This window comes from Carassius auratus, chromosome 18 (assembly GCF_003368295.1).
Source record: "Carassius auratus strain Wakin chromosome 18, ASM336829v1, whole genome shotgun sequence".
NCBI classification, from domain to species: Eukaryota; Metazoa; Chordata; class Actinopteri; order Cypriniformes; family Cyprinidae; genus Carassius; species Carassius auratus.
Window position 1 is genome coordinate 1164040 of NC_039260.1, and position 20672 is coordinate 1184711.

A 20672-nucleotide genomic window follows, 5' to 3' on the forward strand; every position below is an offset into this window, starting at 1 on the left:
CAATTACATTTTTTCTTACTTTTTTGTGTGTGGATTAATTAGCTCCTGGTTAAAGTAGATTGCAGGTACAGAGTTAGTGAATAAGAAGCACATACAAATAATCCGAAGTGAAGTCCTTATTCATTATTTCTGTTTGGTGCAGCCAGCTGTGCAGGAATGACACATTAAACCTTTAAAGGAATAAATAGTTCACTAAAAAAATGAAATTTGTTGAAGATAAGACGAGTTTGTTTTGAGCATTGCATCAGTGCGTCATCAATGGATGCTCTGCAGTGAATGGGTGCCGTCAGAATGAGAGTCCAAACAGCTGATAAAAACATCACAATAATCCACAGCACTCCAGTCCATCAGTTAACATCCTGAAAAGACAAAACTGAAACAAATCAAAGTTTTTATCAGCTGTTAGGACTCTCATTCTGACGGCACCCATTCACTGCAGAGCAACCATTGATGACACACTGATGCAATGCTACATTTCTACACATCATACGAAGAAACAAACTCATCCTAATCTTGGATGACATGAGGGTGATCACGTTTTCTTTTTTTTTGTGTGAACTATTCCTTTAAAGCTCTGGAGGAGGATCATGATGCCGAGTGTAAATGACTCTGGGATGAGTAGATCTGTGCTCTCAGAGGCTTTATCTTAATGGTTCATTGCTCGGTCAGGTTAACTGAAAGATACTGAGTATATGAGCTCTACAACAAATGATCAAACATTTCAGCTTAAAGAAGATGCCTTTTGCACACATCTTATTTGCCATGAAGATAAAACACATTCAAACTGAAAGCTAGAGTTAAAGCCGGTCAGGGGTTTTATCTATGAGAAGACAATGACAAGCAGAAGGCGTATTGAAAAATACTAAGTAATTCTATCTTTATTCTTTGCTTTTCGCGGGATGATATAAAATACAGGAGAACCCCTGGAAAAATGGGAGGGTATGCTGACATGTATGTATTAAACTGGGATGAATAAGCATGTTTGGGTTTACACTACACTGAAAAAAAACAAACACAACAATATAAAAAAATATTTAATGTTTTTTTATGTTTTCGAATTGCTTTTATGCTAATAAAAACTGCATTTATTTATTTTTTAAATACAGTACAAATTTAAATATTGTCAAATATTATTATGATTTCATACAAATGTTTCCCATTTGAATATATTGTAAACTGTAATTTATTCCTGTGATCAAAGCTGAATTTTCAGCATCATTACTCCAGTCTTCAGAGTCACATGATCTTCAGAAATCATAATAATATGCAGATTATCATCAGTGTTGAAAATTATATTTTTACTATGCATTTTAGATTCACAGTTAACAATTTACAAATAACAGCATTATAAATGTATTTACGCTAATATCCCTCTTGATTAATGTATCTGATGTAAAAAAAAAAATGAATTTAATTAATATAAATTAAGATTATATTAATAATAAATAATCAAATTGCAAAATAAAACAATAAAAGGATTATTTATTTATTTTTGTTTGTTTTTTATCTTTCCGACCCCGAACTATTGAATGTTATGTATATTCATCAGTTTTAATATCAAAAATTCCTGCTTCATTTAAATGTAAGTAAAAATTACACAATGTTGAGTGGCAGCTTAATTGGTAAAATAGGAGCTGCGTTACGGTTTTAATTAGTTTCATTTAATCTAACTGATGAAAACTGTTTTCCGAAATCACATTAATTGCATTCAGCAGTTTTAATCTGTTTTCTAATAAACAAAAGCAATCAAGTTTGCACTTACTCTCATTACGGTTGTATTTTGCGGTATGCAAATCATTTCTTGTACAAAACTTCCCCTCCCATGTGCCCCATCAGCCGTGTCCTCAGCTAACGTTTACCGAGAGCGGCGTCTCTTTACATGTTAAAAGACATAATGAAGTTGAGTTGTAGAGTTGAAAAGCTGGCCCATCGTCCTCCAGGGGTCACTTCCTCCAAATGGACAGAACTAACTCTTTCTGACCTGTTTATTCGTTTAGAAGCTCCTGGAAGCACTTAGGAGCGCACGAGTGGTTTCTCACCTAATAGAGACTTTGATGTACTTCCTGTTTGGTGCCTTGAGGCCCTTCGGCTGGAAGATGAAGGTGGTTAATTTTACTGGACGAGAGACTCGTTGAACTGGAGACAAGCTAATGCATTGCTAATTGCAGACTGAAAGACGTCACCGTGCATGCATGTGAAGGGACGCTTGTGTGTGTTTATTCTACACATGAAAAAGTGGCTTTTATGTAAGTACCTATTATGCAAATATCATACACTGAAAAAAAAGTTGTAAAAACTCACTCAGAAATTTACACTTAATTGCAAAGAAACTGTAAATAATGCATTGCACAAAAGTTTTTGGTGATGAAACATAATGTTTTCTGACATGTACAGTTAACTGAAAATTTATTGTAGGTTAAATTTATCTGAAAAGTGTTTTTTTAACTTAAGTTTGTCTTGATATGTAATTTCATTTTTTCATCTGCTGTCTTTGAAATATGATTCAAGTGAATGTGCTGACAATACTTTTTGGTCAACTAAAATATACTTCAATGTCATTTCTACTGAAATGTGTATGCCACGCATTTAGATTTATTTGTAATTACACATTTTGCAGTGATGAAATTACAATTTAGTGCATTTAAAAAAATATTACCTTTAAATGTAAAAAAAAAAAAAAAACTACAGTAAAAATTATAACCAGGTATTTTAAATGTGCTTTAAATATGTTATTCCACAAAATTCAAAATAAAAGTGTTTCTTTAAAGCACAACAAAAGGCTTTTTAAGTTAAACTTTGAATTCGAAGTGCACTTTTTAAAAGTATTAAGAAATATAAGTATTTTCATTAATATTTTATTATCTGTATATTTTTCAATTGCAATATTACACAATTGATTAATAATAAACTTCAGTAAGTTTTATTATTAAATATACATTTATAAATAATTTATATATATATATATATATATATATATATATATATATATATATATATATATATATGTAATTACTTATTAAATAAAAACATTTATTTTAATTTATTTAAATCTTACCAACCCAAAACTACATTACATTCATTAATATTATATTGTCTGTAAGTAAGATTTGAAGTACACTACAAGTGGACATTCAGTACAATTAAACACACTTCTTTTTTCACAAGGGAAACATTATTTCTGCCAATAATGACAATTCAGCCATCAAACAGCACAAAATGAGATATTTAGCAGATGTTCATGCTGCTCTTTTCCATGCAATAAAATATTTTGAATGAGAAAAAAAACTAAATTCTCATGTTTATCATAAAAGTAGCATTTCTTTTATTCGGTAAAGCAGGACAGCGCTCATCTGACATATCATCAGGCTCCTCAACGGGCTTGTTTCACGACACATGACTCCAGTCGATTTGGGAATGATAGTCGGGAAGAATTTGATTGTCTATGGCACGAGGGAGACCATTGTTGTGAAAATTGTTCATTGAGCTGTGAGACCGTTCACAGTTGAAAGCGTGGAGTCCTCTGAGGTTGTGTGTGTGCCGTCTGGGCCAGAAGTTCAAGACCGCCGAAATAAAGAATCGCTGAACTGTGGAGATGTGGTTAGAAACACTCTGCGGGTCCTGAAAGTGTTAAAAAAAAAAAAAAATCTGGTCTGAATCAGGAGAGAAATCTGCACAGCGTTTAAACAAATACTTGTCTGGATTTTGATGAGAGAGACAACAGGAGATGCACTTTTTCACTGGAGGAAGTGTTATTATGTTGATCTGATTATGTTTGGACTCTCATTCCGACGGCACCCATTCACTGCAGCGTATCTACATTTATGCATTTTGGCAGACAATTTCATCCAAAGCGATTTACGGTGCATTCAGGCTATGCATTTGTTTTAACCATGTGTGTTCCCTGGGAATCGAACCCATAACCAAAATGTGTTGGTTTTTGGAAACATCAGCATTAAACCGTTCAAATGCATTCAGTGTTGGGCTCTTATCAGCCCGGTGTTAATCTTCATGTTTAGCAACCTTAACAACACACCGTGAGACTCTCTTTGAATCGAACCTGACCTGGTGACACAAGCGTTAATCTTAATCAGTGTTTGCTTGAATCGATTGACTGTTAATCTCAGTCTCAATGACTCTTTCCTCAGGGATGTGGCTGTGTCTGTCTGGGCTCTTTGTGCAGGTGTTTGTGTTTCTGTACAGGAGCCGCTCATAAATGCATGTTCTCCTGTGGGGTGTTGCTCTGTTCACTAGCTCTTGTGTCTTGATTGCTTTTTATTTGGTATTTGGTTGTTAGGGTTTTAAGGACGTTTTCTAATTAGCGAAATGTATTAGGAACCACCCACACCCAACTTTTGAATTATTTTTCATTATTTGTCAAGTTATTATAGAGCAGATTTGTTTTTGTTTATTTTTATTTATTTATAATGATTTTGCTTTTATGTCAAGCCCTTTTTCAGAACAGATCAATGTAAATGTGTTTTTATTTTTATTTTTTTATTTTTATTTTTTTTTGTCGTTCTTTTCTAGCATTGGTCACTGTCAGTTTATTTTATTTTATTTATCTTTTTTTCAATCTTCATTAACAGCTACTGTAATTTTGTATTATTATTATTATTTTGTATTTTATTTAATTTGTAATTTTTTTATTAAAATGATTCTATTTAATTCTACATTTTATATTTTTTATATTATTTTTTTATTTTATAATTTTTTAATTTTTTAATTGAGCTTTTTTTTGTTCCTGTACAACACAGTAACTTTTAATATTTTTTATTTTATGTTATATCATTTAAAAATGTGCAGCAGATCATTTTCTTTTTTACATTTATATTAATTTACTGCTCTAGATCTCTGTTAATGTTTCTATGTTTGAGGGATGAGTTAAGGAGACAGTAAAGTCCCTTAAAGAGAAAAATGCTCCAGTGTAAAATTAAAACTCATATCCGACCCAAATCAAACTTGGGAAAGATTAACTTTTGCATAACATTTAATACAAAGTCCCTCCCAAGACCATGAAGATAGAGATGATCCCAGTAAACCCCTGAGATTTCAGATGAAACAATCTTTACGAGAAAAAAACACTCTGTTCTTACTGCCTTCAGTCTGAACTCAGAAGTGACTGCACTTTCGACACTTTTGAGTTATTATTGCTTATATTAAAGGAATAGTTGACTCCAAAATGACCGTATGACTTTCTTGATTTAGCAGAATCATTACACGTTTCTTTTCTGTAAAATGAAAGCAGATATTAACCAGAGGCGACTCATTTTTGCACTTCACATCAGTTTTGATGTCACTGGTTTGGTTTGTTTGTTGTTATTAATCACAACAGCAAATCTTTATGCAAGCTTGTCAACTTTTATTATTTTTATTATTTAATGCTTTATTTAATATACATTTTTATAATAATTTTACATTTTGAATTGTATAATATTTGAATATTTTATATATTATATTATATATTTTTTAATAGTTTAACCATGATTTTAATTTTCTATGTATTTAACAATAATAATAATAGTTGTGAATGTATTTATTCAGTTTTTGTTAAATTTTATTAATCACAACACCAAATTTGTATGCAAGCTCACAAACCTTTCCTTTAAGAGTTTTAACATTTATGCATTAATTGTTTTACTCGATTTTTAATTCATGAAATGAGAAAGTGTTGACTGCGATGCAAACTGTTTCCGACTGCCTTTAGTTGTTTGGCGTGTGTGTGTTTGTGTGTGTGTGTGTGTGTGTGTGTGTTAAATAGCTGTGAGATTTATGTGTGTGCAAAGTTAGCTGCCTATCTAGACAACATTTTCATTTGTGGAGAAGACAAGAATGTCTTGCAGTGAGCACAGAGACCATTTTTATCCAAGAGATTTATTTCCCCTACATATATATTATACTAATTATATATATATAATTAATGGAACAAATATGGATTACATTAATAATCCTGCAATTTTTATATTTTTATATTCTATAGCTCGACAGCCTTATTAAAACTGTATGGAAAAGCGAAGTGTGAACATTATTGGATTATGTCTCTTGAATGATTTGGAAATGAACTCTCATTTAAAGACAGCAGTTGAGCAGGCATTAGATAGAAAGGAATCACATGACATGAATCCACCAATGAGATAACTGCATTAAGACAGACATCAGTGCAGGGATCCGGCTGTTTAATATCAGCGCTTAACCCTCAGTAATCAATACATTCCTCCCAGAGAAAGTCTTAATCAAAACTGCAGCTTCATCTTTATGAGCCGCTGAACTCAAATCATGAAGCACGGATAATGAGATCCACTGGAGATGAATCACAGACGGCCAGACGAGGCCTTATTCTTCTGAATCATACGCTGTTTGTCTGAAATATTGTGCATTTAGCTTTAATTCTAGGAATTAATCCACAGCAAAGACTAGAGAAAGATATAGAGCGAGTATGAGGGTTTTCTATTTGTAACTTTTTTTATTTTCTGCCATATTATTTTATTTATAAAGTGTAGTTAATTATGTGTTTAATAATAATAATATACACACTTATTTATTTATTTTTTTTTTTTTTTTTGTAATTTATTTTTAGATAAATCTATTTTATGTTTAATTTACAATATGTTATAATAGTAGTAGTAGTAATAATAACAATGATAACTGCTTTTATGGTTGAGTTTTTCATTTAAATTTTAAAACTAAAACTACTAACTGTAAATAAATAAATATAAAAAAAATATTTTATATTTTTACATTCAACTATTTTATATTTAATTTTCTATATGTTTAATAATAATAATAATATTTAATGTTTTCTATGGTTTAGTTTTCATTTACATTTTAATACTTCTACTACGTACTACTAATGATCAACAAACAAACAAATAAATAAATAAATAAATAAATAAATATTTTTTATTACATTTAACTATTTTATATTAAATTTTCTATATGTTTAATAATAATTAATGTTTTAGTTTTTATTTACATTTTAATACTACTATTACTAATGATAAACAAACAAATAAATAAGTATTTTTTTTCCTTTTAACTATATTGTATTTAATTTTCTATATGTTTAATAATAATAATTTATGTTTTTATGGTTTAGCTTTTCATTTAGATTTTAATAGTACTACAACTAATAACAAACAAAATAAAAAAACATAATTGTATTATATTTAACTATTTTATATTTCATTTCATTTTCTTTATGTTTAATATTACAAAAATATTAAATGTTTTTATTTAAACTGTATTACTACTACTACTAATTTAAATGTATTTTTAATAATAATAATAGTAATTATAATAATGAATAATCAAATGAAATATGGCTTGACTATTTTAGTCATTTGTTCTCTAAATAGGACGTAAGATTGAAATATAATGCATGAAAGACGTGAAAGCTGCTGTCAAAACACAGTTCACTTCAGGATTTCATGATCACGGCTTATTATTGCTGTGCTTTTCGTTTGGCTTGAGTAATTGTGCCTACCGTCATGAATAGATGACATGTCTTAATGTATTCATAATTGAGAACTGTTAGCAGAAGAGCATCCATCCCAGTGTTTACCCACAATGCCTTCTGCTCCTGTGCACACACTCCTGTGTGCACTTTAAGGGCTTTTATTAGTAGTTAATCAATATGAGATTGTTAATGAACACAGGAGCAGTGTGGTGATTTAATGTGATGCAATTATTCACATACATTCATTGCAAGCTGTTTTTCTGTATGCAAAATATGGATGTTCATTTCTTTGTTGTTCTTGGAGTGAAATATGACCCTGACGTGTAACCTCATTCTCCAAACAAACCAAAGAATAGCTTTATATGGATTTAAATGGAGGAAAGCAGCAGGTGTTTATCAGGTGCTGGAAACTATGGATTATGAGCGCTTTGATGTTAAAGCGAGAGGCACTTCTTCTGATGAGGTGTTATATTTTATCCTGGAGAGTCTGATATCCCTCAGGCTCTTCCCCGAGAAAAAGAACGGCTCCTTTAAGATAAACGAGCAATTATCGGCAAGCGGCACATTCTCACAATACGCCGAGATTCAGGAGTGAAACTTCTCTCTGCCGGAAGAGTTAGTCATTCATTTTAATAATTCATGCAGACATGCTTCATAAGCAGGTGTTATTAATGTCGTTCATTATGGGGGTTTGGAAAACATTTGAAGCATTATGGAAATGCAGAGCTGCATAAATCAGACGAGACTCCTTCAGTCATAAGTCTTGGAGTTCAGCTCTGTGTTTGCAGAACGTGTTCATGACAGCATTCAGTAATGACTTCCAGAACTTATGAAATATTCAGCAGGAAATAATGTACAGTAGGGCGGGACTAAAATCCATATTGAATTTATCTTCCTCAATGTGACATATTCAGTCAAAAATAATGTGTGAATAAAAAAAAATTTAGTTTTTACTATTGTAGTTTTTTTATTAATATTTTGACAACTTTCATTTTGTATATATATATAATATAATTTTTAGTCAATTAAAAAATTGCAACTATAATGTACATTTTATTTCAGCTTTGTTTTAATTCTAGTTTTAGTTATTTTTATTTTTGTATTCGTTCATTGATTGATTGTGTTAAAATACATTGTATTTTTATATATTTTATTTTCTAAATGTATTCATTTATATTTTGAAATGTGCATAATTGTTATAATCACAATGCAAAAAGTCATAAAAGGCTTGATTTTCTTAATGCAAAAATCTAATTTTTGCTTCAATTAGCAAAGATGTTTTAATAGTTGTAGTTTTAGTTCTTTTTGTTCTTTTGTTTTTATTGAATAAGATACATTTGTATTTATGCATTATTTATTTATTTATTCATTTATTTTTATTTTGAAATGTGCTTAATGTTTATAAAAATCTCATTTGAGAAAGTAATAAATGGCTTTCCTAATACTAAATTTGGTTTGTTTTATTTTAGTTTGATTTTAATTAACATTTTTAATTGTTTCATTTTTGGTTGCAGCACACTTAGCAAAACAAACAAAACAAATATTGATAAATATAAAATATTGATAATTATAGTATAAATATAAGATATATAATAACCGATAATACAAACCGATAATATCCGATTAAATATTGAAATTGACATTTATTTATTTTATTACAAGTTCAAATGTAGTACATGCTGGGTCAGTAGGATTTTCTTTTAAAGAAACAAATTATTAATTCATTAAAATTTATCAAAAGCGACAGTAACAACATTTATAATGTTACAATTTTTTTTATATAAATTTCAAATTAATTCTGTTCTTTAAATTCCTCTTTTGATAACTTTTTCCACACAAAATTATTAAGTATTAAAATAAAAAAACACAATAAAATATAACAATGAAATATAATAATAAGACAATTTTTAACTTTGATAAGGAATATTTCTTGAGCAGCAAATCGGTATATTAGAATGATTTCTGAAGGTCATGTGACACTGAAGACTGGAGTAATGATGCTGAAACTTTACAGAAATAAATTCAATTTTAACATATTCATATGTAATCTGCTATTTTAAATAGTAATAATATTATTACATTTATTTTTTATTTCAAACTTTTGAACAGTAGTCTCACAGTGTCAGTTTAGTGTCATTATGCAAATGTTTAATGTTACGCTGGACCAATCACAATCAAGTATTCCATATATGGATATGCAACCACCACTTGAAAACTTCTGCTGTGTTGCGTTTGGATAACACTGCGCTGCTGTGATTAAATCAAGCACAAGTTCTCCGTGTCAGTTAGAGGTGATTTGTCTGTAGTCTATCTCACAAACATCATCTGTCCGTGTCGTTTCCACACAGCTGGGCAGGTTTGTGTGTTTTCATCTTCTGTGGCCGTCCGCATGCATTACACAACAACATTGATCAGTTGTTCCCTCTCCTCTGTCCTGTCTTGTTCTTTAAGCACCTGGGGGAAAGATTTAGTCTCAGAGGATGATTGTTTGCTGCTTAAGTCAATGTGATGTATTTACTTGCTTAATATGTGTTCCTGATCTTATTGTGAACCCTTCATCCGTGCACGACTTAGTATATAAATTGTCTGTTTGGAGACTCTTTACTCTTTATTTAATATCATTGCTGAAATATTATAAACATCTCAGTTGTGATTTTTCCTTTTATATGGTTTCATGTGCTTTTTTAATATATCATTTCAGGTCTTTATTCACATTTGAATGCTCAATTAATACCTTAAAATTGATACAGAAAGGCTTACATTTATGAAGTCGTGGCATTAAATAATGCAGGCGCTGCCAAAAAATAAATAAATAAAAATCAGAAAAAATTTGAACAAAAGTTTGAAGATATGAGATCGTGTTTTCAGAGAAACCAAACAATCTGAAGTGTGTTTATGCTAAAAAAAAAACCCAGATATGTCAATGAAGAATGAAATCTTGAATTAAGATTATTTTTATGAGCCCATTTGCAGGTATTTAGTCATGTTTTAATCATTAAATTCAATGAACAAAAAAATGGAAACTTTCAAAAATACTGAAAAAGATGTGTTCCATTTAATTTATTCCTTTTTATATATACTGCATAAATGCTTGGTATACTATTACAGTTGCATTTTTATAATATTATTCATATTTTGAATTAGTTTTATTTTTATTTAAGTTATATTAATTTACTTACTATTTTTATTGATTTATTTTAATTATATTTTAGTTTATTTTTGGTTAGTAATTTTGATGCTTTAACATACACTTATTCCAGTTAATAATCATGGCTACATTTCTCATTTTCGTTTAGTTTGTCTTTCAACTAATATTTCAACTGAAAAAAACAACAACAAAACTGCCTAAACTGTGTTTGATAATGTTAGTTTTATTCTTAGCTTTTGAAACATGCTGGAGGTGTTAGTGTATTGTCTCCAGACAGGAAAGACCAGTGTGTTTCTGTGCATGACTCACTGTTGACTCATGACTGTTTCTCTTCTCTTTTTTCCCTTCATTTGCAGAACATGACAAGCATCGTCTATGCAAGAGCACAGAGTACATGAATTTACACTTCAAAGTCAAATGGTTTCACAATGAGTATGTCCGAGATCTGCCTGCCTTTAAGGGAATTCCTCCAGAGTATTCGCTGTGAGTTTCCCTTCACATCTCGCTCACAGTGTGAAGATTTCTTTCTGAAATCATTGATATAAACAAAAATCAAACTCCATGCCAGTTTATAGGTTTATGGCGTGAGGAGCTAGTTACCTTACACCATCCACAACAAACTAATACAATATATATATATTGCACTAACTACAAGTGATTAAGACATACATTAGTTTTCAATTTTATCACTTTTCTTTTATTTTCATTTCATTTTTTTCATGTCTGAATTTCACCTGCTACATAAAGCACCTGAATGTTGATCCATCCATTCATAACCCATCATGCATCTGTCCTGGATCTGCAGACACACGCTGACCTCTCATTGGCTGCTGTCTGTTGTCAAAAAATCACTCATTCGTTAATGTGAGTTATGAGCATGGAGCGGCGGGAGGACAGACGGGACGGGACTTCAGGGAAGAGCCACACAGCTGTCAATCAAAAATCTCCTCCAGATCTGCCCTCTGTATTTATTAAAATAAGTGACAGGAGAGAGAGAGAGAGAAAGATTGTTTCCTGAAGGAAATGCCAGCATTTGCAAAGCACCAAAGGAATAATGTTAAGCTTTAAGGTACATTTCAGTTTGAAATGAATCGATTAAAATTAAATAATTAATTGAAATTGATTCATGATCAAAATTAAATACTAAATTAAGTAAGGGATTTGTGGGTTGAACAATTCAGGCTCAATTACTTGAAAATATTGAGAAAAAAATTAAAATAATATATTTTTTAAAGAATATTAACAGTGTTGCCTTGCAAACATGGTAAAAATCTATCTATCTATCTATCTATCTATCTAGCTAGCTAGCTATGTCTGAATATCAACTATCTATCCCTCCGTCGATCATCCATCCATCCATCCATCCATCATCCATCATCCATCCATCCATTCATCCATCACCCATCCATCATCCATCCATCATCCATCATCCATCCATCATCTATCCATCATCCATCCATCATCCATCCATCATCTATCCATCATCCATCCATCATCCATCATCCATCCATCATCTATCCATCATCCATCCATCATCCATCATCCATCCATCATCCATCATCCATCATCCATCCATCATCTATCCATCATCCATCCATCCATTCATCATCCATCCATCATCCATCCATCGTCCATCCATCCATCACCCATCCATCATCCATCCATCATCCATCATCCATCCATCATCCATCCATCATCCATCCATCATCCATCATCCATCCATCATCTATCCATCATCCATCCATCATCCATCCATCATCTATCCATCATCCATCCATCATCCATCATCCATCCATCATCTATCCATCATCCATCCATCATCCATCATCCATCCATCATCCATCATCCATCCATCATCTATCCATCATCCATCCATCCATTCATCATCCATCCATCATCCATCCATCGTCCATCCATCCATCACCCATCCATCATCCATCATCCATCCATCATCCATCATCCATCCATCATCTATCCATCATCCATCCATCATCCATCATCCATCCATCATCTATCCATCATCCATCCATCATCCATCATCCATCCATCATCCATCATCCATCATCCATCCATCATCTATCCATCATCCATCCATCCATTCATCATCCATCCATCATCCATCCATCGTCCATCCATCCATCATCCATCCATCGTCCATCCATCGTCCATCCATCCATTTTCCATCATCCATCCATCCATCATCCATCCATCCATCCATCCATCCATCCATCATCCATCCATCCATCCATCCATCCATCATCCATCCATCCATCCATCCATCCATCCATTTTCCATCATCCATCCATCCATCATCCATCATCCATCATCCATCCATCCATCCATCCATCATCCATCCAATGCATGCATCCTGTTATACATAATTGAATCAAATGCATATTTATTTATTTAATATTTTTTATTTATTTGTAATTTTCACTTTCAAATGCATATTGCCTGTTCTCCATTATTTAATCAGATGTTATAATTTGTTAGTTCGTTCCTTTATCAATTTATCTATCTATCTGAGGACAGCTTTTTTATTATTACCCTTTCTTTTAAGCAATTAAGCACAAGTTCTTAATATTATACTCTCATTTTCATATCCGACATGATAAACTGGACACACAGTCTCCAGAAAGCATGTGTGCATCGATGAGACATCTGTGAAATATCACTGCTGGAAAACATTTCATTTTAAAGGTCATGTTTATGTACAAGTATGTTGCAAATGAGAAATCTCTGTGAACATGACAGCTCCTCCTGCAGACTGATCTCTCTGAGCTGGGAATGTGTGGTCAGGAAACCTTCACATCCAGTAATCCAGATCAATATTTACAGTTTCTGTAACTGCTTACACACAAAATCTTTCCTTGTCTCACAGCTTCTGAAATCAGGCACATATAAACAGAAGAAGCACAAACCAAATCTGCAAAATCCATACACTAATTCTCAAACTCTGTCTCAGTTTTCAATTTCATAAAACACTTTTTGCAAAACACAACACAAAGTTCTCTATGTACCACATAAAAATCCAACAGGAATTAATAAAATAAAATTAAATTAAATTAAATTAAATTAAATTAAATTAAATTAAATTAAATTAAATTAAATTAAATTAAATTAAATTAAATTAAATTAAATTAAATTAAATTATGAGCTCAATATGCATCTGAGTATGAGGATGTAAATTAAGTAAATAAATAAATGCAATATGCATCTGATTCATAAATACTGAATATACATTAATTCATTCAATATGCATCTGAATATAAAAAAATATATAACAAAATAAATAAATACAATACAATACACATTTGATTAATTTATCTATATTGAATGAATTTATAAATTAATGGTTAAGTACCAATAAAAACCCTGGATCGTTCAGACCATTAAGCATTAAAACTTTGGCACAACATTTGTCTCTTAATGGTAAATGCACTTTTAGCCTGTGCCATTGGATCTGAGGACTGTGTGGTGTTGTCTTCTCTCTCTGCAGGTGGTTCGAGCCGTTTGTTATCCAGTGGTTGGATGAAAATGAAGATGTAGCGATGGATTTCCTCAACGGAGCTCTAGAGAGAGATAAAAAAGATGGGGTGAGTTTCTCACATTGTTACTCTGCTTCAGTAGAGCTTTTCATTTGTAAATTGGCAAACAGTCTAATGCTGCAGTTACCATCTAAACACCACATTATCACTTAACGCTGCATTTCTCTTCTGCTTTTATGAAGCTACTGCAAAGTTTCTATTTACGAGTTTTAAAATTGTGGTTATGACGGTCAGGATGAAGGGAACGCACCAGATGAGTTCATTTCTGACTTTTGATTTCCAGAAAGATAAATTTAACATTATGCTATATTATTAATCTAAATCTATATATACACAGGTTTTTTTATTTTATTTTTTATAAAATGTAAAAACGTTTTGTTAATTCATGTAAGCTCTAGTCCATTTAATAATATTAACATTTAAATTTTGTTTTTTTTAATAATATATATTTTTTATTTTAATAATGCATTAGTAAATGTTGAAATTAAAATTATTTAAAAAAGAATAAACTATTAAGTTTTTTTTGTTCTTAATTCAAGTTAATGTTATATAGTAACCTAATGTTAGCAGAATTAAATTAAATTAAATTAAATTAAATTAAATTAAATTAAATTAAATTAAATTAAATTAAATTAAATTAAATTAAATTAAATTTATTAATTAATGTGCATATTGGCAAAATTATCTACAGATAATGATTTTTTCACTCAAAAACTGAGATGCATAAGTTTAGATCAATCTGTTTAAAAAAGAAACACGAAACGTTTGCTATTAGAAGGAAATCAAGTCAAACAGGAGATTTGGTACAGGACTTCACAATTTTAAAAAGGTGGGTCATTTTTGACTGGAACAAAGGGTTAATTGCAAATCCTAACTAAAGTCAAAATAAATCGCTAGTAAAACAATATTATGCATTATAAATGCGTTAATTCTTCAGCTCAAGGCAGCAGTTGAACAGCTTTATGACCATTTCCGTTTCGATAAGCTCTCTCTCTTTGGATACGAGCATGAATATTAGAGACATTTTTCTCTTTAATGATATTTTCGCAGTGAATTCATACACAAGTGCATGTGCGACATGATGAATGGAATCAGACGTGTGGATAAACTGAAAGCATTAGGCTGTAATAACGAACAAAGCTGTTGTTTCTGTACACACGTTCATCCTGATCAATGAAAATAAATCAGAGAGATTTGTTCCATATGCTAATAGCTTCCACCTGAAACACAATCATTTAGTGCTGTTAATCACTAAATCAGTCCGTGCTGTGATGAAGAGCCACGTTATTATGTGTGATATCTGACGCTGACGAATAGTTTTATTCAGAGCAACTAAAACGGTGTGTTTTTAACCTGAGATGTGTTTAGTGTTTCTGTGTTTAGATGTTTAGCTGCGCTCGGGTTCAAGTCCTGAGAGATTCGACTCTTCATTAAGATGCTAATGGAGCAGCACTCTCAGTTAATTGTGTAGTGATTATTAGGCTTGTGTTTCGCCTGGAGAATAAGGGCAGAAGCGCAGGTTAATTCTGTCATAGGTTATGTTGGCAGGCATTCCCAACGGCTGTGAATCAGAAAAACATCTTCAGTGCTTCCTGACAGCTTCTGAGCTTCTTACCAAGGAATAATACCATGTGAAGTGTTAATACGGTTTAAAACAACTGCTTTAAACTTTCATTTATTGCTGTGATAAAAGCTTCAGTCTTCAGTGTCACAGGATCTTCAGAAATCATTGTAATATACTGATTCGCTGCTCAAGAAACATTTCTGATTATTATCAACGTTGAAAATAGTTTTGTCTAAACTGTGATGCATATATTGCCATATTATCTGTACCTATTCTGAATAAAAGTGTTACATTGTATCTCTAAAAAAAAAATAAATAAAAAAAAAAAATTTATATATATATATATATATATATATATATATATATATATATATATATATATATATATATATATATATAATGTTAAAAATAAAATAAATATATTACAAATTATAAAAATGTAAATAAAAAATAAATTGTATTGTCCCCAATATTTTCAATGGTGGCGTAAAAAAAATGATGTAATAATTAATTAAATTAATTAAAAATGTAATTATGTGATGTTATGTAATGACATTACATATTACATTTTATATTTGTCTAATTTATTTATTGGCAAGTGTATATTTTAAGGTTTAGCCACTGATTATAAAATAATAGCAAAATAAATTTGTTGTTTTTTTGTCCGTCTGTTTTATTTTTTTTTTTTTACATTTTGAACATGCAAATTTTGTATGGAAAGGAGCATCAAAAATGCATCTATGTTTTGGAGTGGCCTTAGGGTGAATACAAGTTCATATTCCATTCATATGAGCATATTCTATAAACAAAAAATATAAAATAAAGCCATTTTTGGATCCCTGAAACTATAGCACTTTGAAGAACCATATTAGAACTTCATGGCAACCTGGAGTCAGGCTCTAAAACTCTTTTTACCGTTATGTACCGAATGCTGAAATGCTGATTTATGTGATGTGACCCTGAATGCTTCTCTTGTGGTGTTTGATCCCAGTTCCAGCCGACGTCAGAACACGCTCTCTTCTCCTGCTCGGTGGTGGATGTGTTCACGCAGCTCAACCAAAGCTTTGAGATCATCAAGAAGCTGGAGTGTCCGAACCCTCAAGCGCTCGCTCACTTCATGCACAGGTTTGCAAAGGTAAGACAGAATCCAAAGAGAAAGGATGTCTCCTGAGCCCGTGCATTGGAGATTTAGCCATGCACTTAAAAAGATCTATAAAATCTAACCCCTAAAGATGTAAAATCCATGCAACTCACAGTCTGTGGCGGTGTGATGAAAGATCCCAGTGTTCAATAAAGAATTGCATGTGTTGATAATAACAATAATCATAATAAACGGTTGTTCTGCCATGCAGTATTACTCTAACTGCAGGTTATACGTTTGCCAAGCAGCTGAGAGCATTAAATGATGAACAAATGATGCAGAAGAGCTTTAAAACATGAAAAATCAAGACCTGTAATGCTAAACCTTCAAGGAGTTAGTAATGGTTAACTTTGAAAACACTTCAAATGACCACATCAACTCAAACAGCTAATAAAAACACTCAAACACAGCAGATTTGATTAGAGATTTTTGGCCAGCTATTATATTTTCCTATTGTAATTGTCTCTTGTGAATGCAAATGAACTGCAAAGGGCAGAGAGAGAGAGAGAGAATCCCAAAGGATTATGGGTAAAGGGTTTTGTAGGAGGCATTGATTACTTCATGCAAACTTGACAGGAGAAATCTATTACGGCGACCTCACAGGACGCATATCATTACTGTCCTCATTTACATAGTTATGAATATGTAAAGAGCTTTATTCTATTTCCTTGGCCCCGGGTTAATAATCTCAAAGTTCCCCTGCTTTTTTGATGGATGCAAGCTAACATGTCGTCACACGGGCTACACTCGTGTTAGTATTTTTAAGAAATTCATATTTTTAGTCAGCAAGGAAGGAAGCATTGATCAGAAGTGACAGTAAAGACATTTTTATAACGATACATTTATAACGTTACAAAAGATTTCCGTTTCAAATAAATGCAGTTCTTTTGAATGTTCTATTCACCAAATAACCCTGAAAAAAAGTATTAAGTGTGCATTAAAATTATACAATTATTCAATTAAAAATATAATAAATATTTAATTTTAATAATTTTTTTTTTTTTTTTTTTGACGATCATGTGACACTGAAGACTGGAGAAATGATGCTGAAAATACAGCGGAGCATCACAGATATAAAATACACTTTGACAGATATTCACATAGAAACACTGATTTTAAATTATAATAATATTCTACTGTATTTTTGATCAAATAAACGCTTACTGACCCAAAACTATTGACCGGTAGTGAATGCATATGTGGTTCAGATCTATAAATAATAACAGTAACTCCAACTTATGGAATGAAACGGCTGTGTTTTATAATATACTATATAAATAAATAGTTTGAATGCAAAATGTAACAGTGTTCACCATCTGTTTCATTTTGTCATTAACTAACTGCTGGATTTTTACTGTACATTTCTGCCATATTGACATCAACTTGACATAGTCTCCACTGATAAACTATTACTAAACATAATGTAGAAACTCTAATTTCTGTAAAGCTGCTTTGCATCGATTTGCATGGTGAAAAGCGCTACTCAAATAAAATTCAATTGAATTGAACAGTAATCCACATTTTATTCTCTTTCCAGACCATAAATAAAGTTCTTCTCCAGTATGCTGCGATCATCTCCAAAGACTTCAGCAACCATCTGAACAAAGAGAAAGTGGTGAGTCTATGAACTTCCCACACACACACACAAAAGTCTTCTTGTTTTAAAGTCATGACCCTGTGAGTGTGTCTTGATCAGATTATAAAGGGATGCTTCCTGAGTTTTATTAACAAATAACTTGTGTCCTCGTCTCCTTCCTCTGTGCTTTCAACTTCATGCTCTTTGTGCAAAAGAACATGATTCACTGCTTTTGTTCTACCTTGAATTTTCACTGTGTCTTCCTGTAATGATTATAAAAGCTTGACACCCACGACGTCTGCGGCGGGAAGAAAGACAGATGTATCTTTAAGTGGCATGACAGGACCACAGAGAGACAATCACACGGCCGGTAATTAAAGACATGTCTCTGTTCGGCTTCGGAGGACAGAGACATCCATCGCTCGGTTCATCCTAAGAATATCTACATCTTTAAACACACCGATGTCCATGAATCAGCTTTGAGCAGAGTTTATATACATTGTCTTGATTTAAATTCACGAGAGAAATCAGCCGCTCTTGTCACAGAGTCTGGAGGTCATCTTAAACCTTAGTTTTCCAGCAGTCTGATTATTGAGTTTAATGTTTTATAACCTTTTTCAATTACAGATATCATTCTACACATAAAAACATGTTTTGATTGAATCTAGGAGGTGGTTTTAAATATGTTCATGCTGTACTTTATAATGCATTCTTTTCATTTGTTTTTCCCAAATATAAATAAATGAATAATAATAATATTTTCTATCTATTTTCATAATAATAATAATAATAATAATAATAATAAGTATCATCATTATTATATTATTTATATTTTTCAGATGCAGTCTAATGCATACTCCCCTAAAATAATAACAAGTAAATAAACAATAATAATAATAATAGCAAGTATAATCATTATTGTATTATTAATATTATATTTTTATTATTTTATTTTATTTTTCTAATGCATTCTATTAATTTGTATATCCGCCAAAATTATAGAAATAAATAATTGATAAATTTAACAACAAAAACAGCAATAGTAATTACATTTTTGGTTTGTTCATGTAAATTTTGTTATAAACTGAGATCTATAGTGAAAACATGCAATTCTTTATATTCAAATATTTTAAATTGTGCATTAGAGCAACCTGTCAGATTTATTATCAACTATTATGACTATGATTGATTATTAATTAATATAACAAAAACATCATGCTTTAAGAAAACAGTTGCTGTGCATTAATTACACGTATTTTCAAAAGGAAATGAGTGCTTGAATACAACTCAGTTGTGTGAATCTGCCAGTTCTCTGGAGAGGCGGAAGCATAGATTTCTGTGTAATGAAATTCAGATTAACTGCCTGATGAAAGGAAGATGTGCAAAATCAGCGATCAGCATCCAGACGAATCGATGCCCTGTGTATATATTCACAGAAGTCTTCTAGTACAGTCGTCTCCTTGCATTAGCCAGACGCAGGGTTTTAAACACTGCATGTATCTGGAAGCCAGTACAATTGATCAGTCATGAAATATCTAGTCTATCTTTCTTCTCCTGACAGCCCTGCATCCTCTTGAACAACATCCAGCAGCTCCGAGTTCAGCTGGAGAAGATGTTCGAGTCCATGGGAGGAAAACAGGTCAGTAATCGGATCAATGTTCCTGAAGACTCCAGTCTATAGCAGTGTTTCCCACTAGCTGTCTGTGTGTGTGAAGCCGTAGAACATCCCTTACTGTAAAGCTGCGTTCATGAATGTCTCAATTACCGTGATTATGAGTCTAACAGAAGGTCAAGGAAGCTCTAGCTTCTTCCTCTTGACATCAGGCTTCGGCAGATAAAGGTGGTTAGTTTCCTACATCAACACATCCCGATGATTTATTTATAATCCTCAGGGTTAAAATGTCAAGATTCTGTATCAGATTTTAATTCAGTTTTGTCCTTTATGTCTGTCTTATTTCATTAATGATCCTTTAGTACTTAAATATCAATTAGGCCTAATTATGTACTTAAAAAAGAAACTAAATTTTTTTAAAATGTAACTATTTATTATTTCATTTTAAATAAATTTTAATAAAATTGTTTTTGGTGACTATTTTATTTTTTTATAATTTTTTATTTTTATACATTTCATTTTCTATTTTTTATTAAAAAAAATATGTATGTATTATATTTCTTATTTAATGAGTATCTTTAGATGCTTAAAAGTGTAATTGCACACTTTAACAAAAAATACAGTAATAAT

The 20672-nt window shown here is 31.4% G+C and overlaps 1 protein-coding gene across 3 annotated transcripts in view; it reads left to right on the plus strand.

Annotated features, from left to right (window-relative positions):
* unc13c (unc-13 homolog C (C. elegans)) overlaps nucleotides 1-20672 on the plus strand; it is a 121088-nt gene that overhangs the window by 79156 nt on the left and 21260 nt on the right. For all 3 annotated transcript variants that reach the window (XM_026286981.1, XM_026286982.1, XM_026286983.1), the window contains 5 exons: nucleotides 10958-11084; nucleotides 14101-14197; nucleotides 16705-16848; nucleotides 18392-18469; nucleotides 19992-20069. In XM_026286981.1, coding sequence (XP_026142766.1) covers nucleotides 10958-11084; nucleotides 14101-14197; nucleotides 16705-16848; nucleotides 18392-18469; nucleotides 19992-20069 — 524 coding nt within the window. The remainder of the gene's footprint in view (nucleotides 1-10957; nucleotides 11085-14100; nucleotides 14198-16704; nucleotides 16849-18391; nucleotides 18470-19991; nucleotides 20070-20672) is intronic.